At 39.2% G+C, this 9,398-nt stretch overlaps 1 protein-coding gene across 1 annotated transcript; it reads right to left on the minus strand.

The window, feature by feature from the left end:
• Window positions 1-341: 341 nt before the first annotated feature.
• On the minus strand, window positions 342-8,153 carry TLR7 (toll like receptor 7). Its single transcript, XM_052664670.1, has 2 exons — window positions 7,615-8,153; window positions 342-4,461 (listed from the first exon to the last, which is right to left on the minus strand). The coding sequence occupies exons 1-2, from the start codon at window positions 7,615-7,617 to the stop codon at window positions 1,321-1,323; spliced, it is 3,144 nt and encodes a 1,047-aa protein (XP_052520630.1). The 5' UTR covers window positions 7,618-8,153; the 3' UTR covers window positions 342-1,320.
• Window positions 8,154-9,398: the final 1,245 nt, after the last annotated feature.

The raw sequence follows: 9,398 nt of genomic DNA on the forward strand, positions 1-9,398 counted from the left end.
TGAACAGTGTTTCTTTTCCTCTTTAGGATACGTCTAAAGTCAAACCCATTCCCAGTTCACACTTTCAACAGCTGCTGTGAGAAATAGACCTGCCGGGAGAACAAGGAGGCAAAGGAAGTTTGAAGATGCTCTGGAGCAACAACAATATGGCTAAAGAAACAATCAGGTGGGTGCTATTCTTTTGCAACTTGGTCTTACATGTTTTGTACTTTGACTGTGTTTTGTTCTGGAGAAAGTCTGGGCAGCCAGAGGCAAACAAATCAGTCATTTAAGCATGGTCCCATGAAGCCATTGTTTTTTGCTACTCTTTCCATCTCTCTCAACTTCTTTTTTTCCTATCTTTCTTTCCTTCTTTCTTTCTTTCTTTTCTCTCCTTTTCTTTGTTTTCTTTCTTTTTTTCTTTTTTTTTTTTTTTCCTTCCCTCTCAGTCTATCTGCTTGCTGTCCTGCCTTTCTTTTCACTCCCATGTGCCAGCTCCATGCAAAGACTCCCTTTACCTTGTAATTCCTCCTGATCCACAGCTTGCAAGCTCTTCTGACTTGTTTCTCTTCTCTCACACTTTCCCATTTTGGTACATGCAAGTTCTTCAAAATCTTTTCTGATTTACAATCTTTGTGACAATGCAGCAGTGGGAGGTGGGAGATCTCCCATACCTCATCCAAGCTTCTGCCATAAGTCCCACCAGCATATCATCTCCCCAGTGGCTAGCGCTGTTGCCCTGTCAAGCAGAACTGGTAGGCTCAGCAGATGGAAGCCTGAGTTGCAGAGTTAATCATGCATACATTTCCCCAACTCCTAAACATGAAATTCACCTAAAGTATTTTCTGAAATCAACATTTTGTGTTTTTTCCTGTTTTCATAAATACACACAAATGCATTAACAATATTTTTCTATTAAAATTACATTTACTCCAACAGTGATCCAAACAGCAGCAATCTCAAGCATGACTGAACTCCTCCTAGCATTTTGGGAACTAGATGGAGCTGATCAATTGTCTCACTCATACTTGACCCAGCCAGGTGATGTCAGATGTTCTCCAGTGAACTGAAACAGGGAGTGGTGACTCTGTTGCATCTTCTCTTGCTGCAAATGTTAAATGAGTGTGCATCAGCTAAACATCTGTGCTGGCAACAGTTTATATTTAATGTTGTCATAGCGAAACAATTGAATTATTATCTTTGGAACAGATTGTGCATTTCATTTTTGAGAATCATATCACAATTACATTTATCCTCTCCACTTTCACATTTTCTCCATAGCAAGTTCAGTATCTTTTCCTCACCACACACAGTAACAGTATTTTACAGGGAGCAGTAAAGCTAAACAGTCTCCTGGAGAAGTTTGTTGTAAGCCAGGGTATTGTTCACAGCTATGGCATTTTTCAGACACTGCCAGAAGTAAGGCTGAGATCGAGGGTTAGTTGGCCATTCCAGAACAGAACTTCTGCACAGCCTCTTCCTCAGCCGAACATATCGGGACTTCTGTAATACTTTCTCAAGAAATATCAAGATAATCACATCAATTTTTTCATCTAGAAGTCGTTGGTGGGCCATGTAAAATGTTGTCTTGAAAGTGCCACTTTTAATATACTTGTTGGTCAGCACAAATATGGTCTTTTTGCTCAGTTGAATACTCTGGGAAAGGTTGTCAAAGACTGGCTGTCCTGGAAGCCAGTCTCTTTCTTCCAAGCATAAATTGAACTGTCTGGCTTTTTGATCTTCCAGCTTTTCAACCAATTCTGTCATCACCCATTCATTCACAGCCAGATCAGTATTGTCATAGGCAATAAAAGCATCATAGCAGGCATCTGGTAAAGGTAAACGTCTATAGCCTTTCAACTTGGCAGTGCAGTAATGATAGCTATACCACACATCCCAGAAATAGAGGTGACTCATAACTGCAAACGTTATTAAACTTAGGACAGCTGAAGTTGATAAAGCATACATGATCAAATAGGATGTGTCCAGCTCACAGGTATTCAGATCCAGGAAAACCAAGCTCCTTCCTTTGTGTGCCCCTGGGCCAGCACAGGTCACATCTGTGGCCAGAAGAGGAATTGTCACGTCAGTCTGATTGATCCACCCAACAAACCATACTGCATCACAGTTGCACTTGAAAGGATTGTTGTGCAAAAGCAGCATCCTCAGGTTGTTTATGATATTTTCAGGGAAGCTAGATTTCTTAATTATTTGGATCTTGTTTGAGCTGAGGTCCAAGTATGACAACGTAATGGCACCTCTGAGAAAATATTTGGTTATCCGTGCAATACGATTGTTTCGGAGTATCAGTTCTTGAAGAGTTGAAGTGCAATTGGACAGCTTTCGGGGAACAGTAGTCAGAAGGTTATTGCTGAGGTCCAGAGTTATTAGCCTGTTCAATAAGTAGAGTTTTCCCCAATTGAATGTCTTCAACCGGTTACTGGTTAAGTTCAGTATCTTGAGTTCTGGAGGCATAGCTGAAAAAACATCAGGAGGTAAAAAGCTGAGCATGTTAGAGGAAATATCCAGTTGTTCCAGTTTGGTCAGATTCTTGAAGAATGACAGATATTCAGTCTTCCCATCTGACCAAAAAATATCTAAACGATTTCCCCGAAATTCTAAAGTTTTAAGAGATTGACTTTCCATCCCCATGCTAATAGAGGTAGAAATCTCATTCTCATTCATCATCAGCTTCTTCAGATAGGCCAAGTTTTTCATAAAACTAAGCACATGACTAACACCTTCTGCCAGAAAGTAATGTTTGTTATTGCTCAGATCTAGAATTTCTAAAAATTTCAGCTCTTTGAAAGCAGTTGAGTATAGCAAATCAATCCTGTTGTTAGAAAAATCCAGATATTTCAATCCAGACAGGTAGCAGAATTCGCTTCCATTTAAAGTTTGACTTATGGCATTACCTGACAAGTTGAGGCATTTGAGGAAACTAAGATCCTGGAAGTCTACGGAGTTAACAAAAAATATGTTGTTTCTGCTTAAATCTAGAGTTTTTCCATAATTCATGCAATCTTCATTGACCGAAGGTTGGTAGGAATCAGCCTCTTTGTCTTTGGACTTGCAACTTCGACCATACTCATCATACCTAAAGTAATGCATCTCTTGTAAAACTTGCCTGCTGTATTGCTCTACTGTAATCCTGGGATCAGAGCAAAATCCATAAAAGTTACTTTCACCTGAAGAAGGAGAAATTTTATTCACTGAGAGATCTATGATTTTGAGAGCTTGGAATTTCTTGAACACTCTTAGGTCAGCAATTTTAATAAAATTAGTCCCAAGATCCAACACTGTCAGATTTCTAAGACCGAGTAATGGATCTAGATTTCCTTCTCTCAGTTCTTTAAAGACATAACCCTTGATTCTTAGGGTTTCCAGGTTAGAGAGGGAGGAAAATGTCTTAGACAGATTCAAGGATGGAGAATACATCTGCAATTCAAAATTAAAGGACAGATCCAGCTCTACAAGACTGGGGATAAGCTTCAAAAACTGAGCGTCTCCAATCTCCTTTATGAGGAAGTTTTGGGAGAGGTCAAGATCTTTGAGATTCTTGATGTTTTTAAACCAGCTGCTTGGTATACTCCGAAGAGAGTTACTGTGAAGCCTCAAAATTCTTAATTTTTTCAAGGAATAAAAAGCCTTTGAATGAATATTAATTGAGATATTAGGGCAGGGAGTACAAGGATATGGGGCATTATAGCAACGTGGGCAATTGCCACTGAGATCAAGAATTTCTAGGTTGTGAAGGGTACTTAAATCATGTTCCTGAACCTCTTGAATTCTGTTATTGTAAATATACAATTCTTTTAAAGTTGAAGACAAGTTGGGTGGAATAAAAGTTAAGTTGTTAGACTTCAGGGAGAGTACTGTCAAATTTTTCAGATTCAGAAAGGCTGTTTTTTCAATTTCAAAAGAAACATTGCACGGATTACGGTAGTAACAATTCTGTCCCAGATACAGTAATTCTATATTTCTTAGCCCTGAAAAAGTGTTTTTTTTAATAGAAAAAATTTTGTTTGCTTCCAGACTCAGCAGTCGTAGACTAGCAGGAAGACCCTGGGGTATTTCTGACAGTTGGTTTGCATCCAAATACAATGACTTCAGTCTTGTCAGAGCGGCAAAACTGCCATTCTCAATTGATGGTGGTGTGGTGCACACACTGTCTTTGGGCCCCAGTCTGGGAGGCACGCAGTTGCATCTGAAGTCAATCTCCACAAGGTTTTCAAGCTGAATAAAGGATGCTGGAGAGATATGGGGGATACGGTTAATAGTCAGGGTCAGGTTAGTAGCGTTTCCAGGGATCCCTCTGGGGACTTCCGTGAGGTGACGATCGCTGCAGTCTACTCTCACAGTACCTTCAAAGGCTTCCACATCACAGGGTAAAGTTTTGGGAAACCAATGTCCTGATAGCCGCATTGGAAATAAGAAGAGCAAGACAGTCAGCAGCGCATTTGACATCTTTGCATGACGTTCCTAAAAATAAGGAAGTAGGGAGGTATCAATCAAATGCAATGGCAACAAATGTCATAGGACATGTACTGGGGCAAACCAAACACAGGGAGAACCTAGGATCTTGTCTCATGCTGGCCAGAAATGGATGTCTAGGAAGGATTCTAAATCTGGGGGAAGGAGTGTATTGACATTTCCTCAGATGTTTTTTTTTTTGTTATTATAATTAAATATTGCACTGATAAGACAAATATCACACTCTAAATAGTGAATCATAAAGAAATTAAGGAATCTGCTAAAAAAAAAAGACAAGGTATGTACTTAAGTCTGTTTATGTGAATTCTCTTTATTTAAGGGTAAGCAATGTTAGATATCCAGCAGAATGCAGCTGTATAATAGACATAAACGAGCAAAGTAAATTTTCAGAAGGAATATGGATGTACTTCAATATCCTTTAATAGCAGCTTACATTTTCACTGTCCAATAAGGAGAGAGGGTCCAGGGGGCTTTATGTTGCTTTATGTTAATTGTAGGTCTAAATAGAAAAATAAAAGGTGTTTAAAATTGAGTATGTCTCTTAAAAGTGTTGTAGTAATTCAATACATACAAGGACCTGCTCACTGCATAGGCAGTATGGGAAAACACTACTGAGAGTTCCCCTGAACGTGTTCTGTATATGACAGATAAACTGGGACTTCCTGTTTTATGCTCTGTTTACGTACAATAGTGTATCCTTTCAGTATCCTTTCAGAAGTGTTTCTTTGTTATTTCAGATAACAACACTAAATCTCCTGTTCATCTATGTATCTGGAGGAGAGCTCTACTGACTAGCGAGGCAGCAAATGGAAGTGAAGCTAGATCAAATCTCTCACAGCACTGCATTTCTGCTCTCTAGATTCAACAACTACATAGAATCACTACAGGGATTAATTCAGTGAGCTTTTGAATACAAGGCCTCAGTATGGATGGAAAAATGCAAAAGTCTAGGGCAGATCCTGAGCTCTCTATTTTTGCACTTGAAAATCTTATAGTATTCCTAGTACTAGAAGCCTTTCCTCCACTGTGATCTCTTTTCCTTTTCTGAGGAAGAGCTACAGAATCTTCTTCTCTTCAGTGAGTTCACAGAAAATGGAAATTTGGTTAAATATCCAGATTGGTAGCCATTACCCAACATTTTTACAATTACTCAAGGAAAAAGCTCCCCTTGAATTCCAAGGCAATGAGTCATATCTAATTATCTTCAGTTCTTGTGAATCATTAGTTGTATCAAAATAATCTTCATTTGGTATATACTAGTTTATTTTGGAAACTCACCCAGACTGAAGACATGGATCAGATCATTCACCAGTGTCTTCAGTACAGTCTAACAAGTTAACTTTAGAGGAATTTAACTTTTCTAATTTTCTAACATAGACAAGCACTTGAATGAAAATGATGAATAAGAATAATCAGAGCAAGATGGGAGCTAATATGGAGAAGATAAAATACATTTGTTTCCTTTGACTATCCAAAAATCTTTTTGAAGACTTCTTTATTTCTGAATTAATGTAGACAAGAAGGTGGGAGGGAACGGAGGGACACTACCATTAAAATTAATCACATAGAAAACTGAGGGAAACTTTTTCAACATAGAAAACTTTTCAATGAAAAGAGACAACATTTGGGTATGTTATTGTAAAAATTCTGCCTTCTTTCTTTACAAGGAAACACACTAAATTATTTATGTAATGACATTTTACTAGACGAGCAAAAATGCTAAGTAACAGTGCATTTAATTTTATTTACTGGTGCTATTCAACTAAATCCATGCCATGCAGCAAGCCTGGGAAAATGGATGGCCTTGCCAACCACTGGAATCTGAGTTGAGTGGCTATTTTAAAATAAAAAAGGAAAACCTGCTGCAAACCACAGGTTTGCTGCTGTTGAGGAAAAGTTAGTCGGAATCAAGGTCAAGTTAAGTTTGCTAAGTCAAGTTAAACCCCTCCATCCAAGCTCTAAATTAGAACTTGGACAACATGACATAGCTGCCTAGATCATCACCAACTTTCTCTGTGCATTTGTACTCAGATCCTACACTTGGGGACTAAATTCCAGGCACTTATTCGTATTTCTCAATGCTGTGCCATCAGCCTGGAGTGCACTGGTATCTAGGAGTAAGTAGGGGAGCAGGGTAGGGCTCCTCTGCAGAGCTGCTCAGCCCTCACAGCGTGAAGGGAGTTGCCTGGGTATAGAGGCACTGTACTACTAGAGGCCTGAAGGCAGGTACAATGAATTTGGGACATCAAAGTCTTCAGGAACATCTTTGAAGGTTCCTTCTGGTGTCAAAAAATTGCCTACAGAGACTCGTAAAATGCTCAGATTTTGAATGCAGACCTGCTGCAGAATTTTTAGGAATCCAGGCGTTTTTGCAGAGCAAGCCTAGCTTTTACTCTGAGTTTCATTTCTCTGCAAAACTTGCATCTCCATGTCCCTTTAATGTTAATGTGATTTTGCATGCAAATTGTTGCAGTCTGGTGCTGTGTAACTGCCCACATGCAACACGCCTTGTGCCCAGTACTGTACTAGAGAAAAATAAAGAAGACAGGTGAAATTAAAAGAAATAAGCAATCACAGAATAGGGGTTGGAAGGAACCTCTGCCTATCAGAGTCCACTCTCCTACTAATGCTGGTTCCCAACAGTAGGCAATGCTAACCTGTACAAAGTTCTTGTATTCAGAAACGTAGTTTAAAAGTACACCTAAGATATGCAGGTGAGTTGTTCTTTTCTCTGTGATCTATGTTTTTGTTCATAAGTTCAGAAATACTTCTATTCCAATATTAACTGAGGATATGTACAAATCCAAAACTGAATTCCATCTGATTTGTGGCATTCTTCAAATATTCAGAAACAGCAGGACTGTAAGTATTCCTTATGCATTTTTAAAGGTGAAAGAGTGAAAGGCCAGAGAGCAATGAGCAACGCAGGAATTACAGCTAGTAGAAAACACTTTACTATACTTTTCCCCTAGTATATTAGTGTAAAACTCTCATTTCCTATCATTATTAAAATTGCAACTTATAGCCACAACAGTGAATTTGGACATCTAAAAGCAGAATTTGAGAATATACTCTTGAAAACCTTTCCCAGCAGTTCCAGCCCAAGAGCACTAACAACTTTAAAATGAAACTTTCACCTACCATTTTCTGTGTGCTGCCACCTCTGAAAGATTTGTCATGAGAAGAAACTGTAAATCAGTGCAGGAAAAAACAGCGTAAAAAAGGTCTTCACTGGTTCAGATCCCGTAGAGAGGAGTGGCATAACTCACTCAAGACAACAGCAGCAACCACTGCTTTATCGTTCTTCTCTTCAGCTGAACGGCAGCTTGAGAAATAATTAAACATGAAACAACTGCTGCAATCCACTTCCTCAAATATCTGGCCTTAAAATTAAAACAGCACTACCTCCGTTACTCCTCCACTCCTCATAAAAATAACTGAGCACTCCTATTTTTTCCGTTTTAAACAGATTCCCGCATTGCTCACAAACCCACGTGCTGTTGCGACAACAGGGTTTTTTTTGTTGCTGTTTAGTTGTCATCTCATGCTGAAACTTTCTCTGTTCTCTGTCACTTTTGATCATGCTTCTCATTTTAAATTCCGTTGTTTACCTGTCCACACTGTTAGACCTCAAGGAACTATAAAGACTCCAAGATGCCACGGGGAACACCCAAAGGAGTGCAATTGTCAAATACTTGGAATGAGAAAGTGAGGTTAATCAGACAGGAGGGATGTGTTACGCAAGGGCAGCATTCACTTTGGGCAATATAAATTTGCAGTAGCTTGAGTTCCTTCTTTTTTAAGTGCAAGTTCTATGACCACAAGTGAGCCTGATATAAACAGTATTTTAGATTTGGAAGTTCAATCATTTTTTATTATTATTGGAGGTTCATTTCTGCTGCTAACAGCTTTAAGAACAGGCCTTTAACTGAGACCTGTAATCAGATAAGTCTTTAAAGATGAATCCTTAGTGTAAGAATGTCTACTAAGTGAATGAGACTTGCGGAAAGGGAACCAAAACAAAACAGAAAACCAGAGCAAAAAGTGAGCTTTAACTTACCTTTAGCTCTTCACCTTGTTGTAAAACAAATGTGCTTAACTAATTGTGTCATCGTATGTAGGAGAATGGCAGGGCATAAGCTGGACTGCAACCGTTGATTTTTTCAAGAACCTTGACACGTCTCTGGAGCATTACACTGGAACAGACTTTAAGCATGAGGTGCTTTATGCCCACTAACATGAGCTGCATGTCAGTTTTCTAAGGCACAATGTGCGGCCACCTAACCCAACAACTGTCTATGGCTACTCAGGGCCTTTGAAAACCTCGCCAGCAGTCTGCAGCTTCAAACTTTGATAACTTTGATAGCTGTACCGTCCCACTGGTGTCTCTTTTGGACTAAGACTGATTCAATTTTTCTCATGTTAGGAACTGCCTGTCACTCAGCCAAGAGCATGAGAGTTTCAATTCCGCACAGAGTGAAACTGCAATTTTAGCTGCACACTAACTGAATCGCAAAGTGAGAACGTTGCTATTCTTTTTTTTTTTTTTTTTTTTTTCAAGATAAGAAATACGGGCAGCAAAACAGAGTCATATTTTCTTATGGGTGACATAAGCAAGGGGGAGCTCGGGATTCACAAAATTCAGAGCTGTAATTTGTTTTCTAGAGGCAGAGGGAGTCACTAACTTGCTGAGTTTTAAAGCACAGGTTTCCCTCAGACTTTGTGCAAAATCTCTTCGGCCTACTGTGAAACACAAAGTAACTGAAAGCAGCAAAGTCCCTTCTACCACATCACCTGTTTGGAAAGGACTCATCCATCACAACGCATGTATTCTGCCACCTCTGTGAACAGAGAATGCAACTTAAACAAAGCAAGAGACTTTAACATCCTTCATTCTCATTTGCCTTTCATTGAGCTTGAAATCA

Source organism: Tympanuchus pallidicinctus, unplaced genomic scaffold, assembly GCF_026119805.1.
Source record: "Tympanuchus pallidicinctus isolate F22 unplaced genomic scaffold, pur_lepc_1.0 scaffold6, whole genome shotgun sequence".
Taxonomy (NCBI): domain Eukaryota; kingdom Metazoa; phylum Chordata; class Aves; order Galliformes; family Phasianidae; genus Tympanuchus; species Tympanuchus pallidicinctus.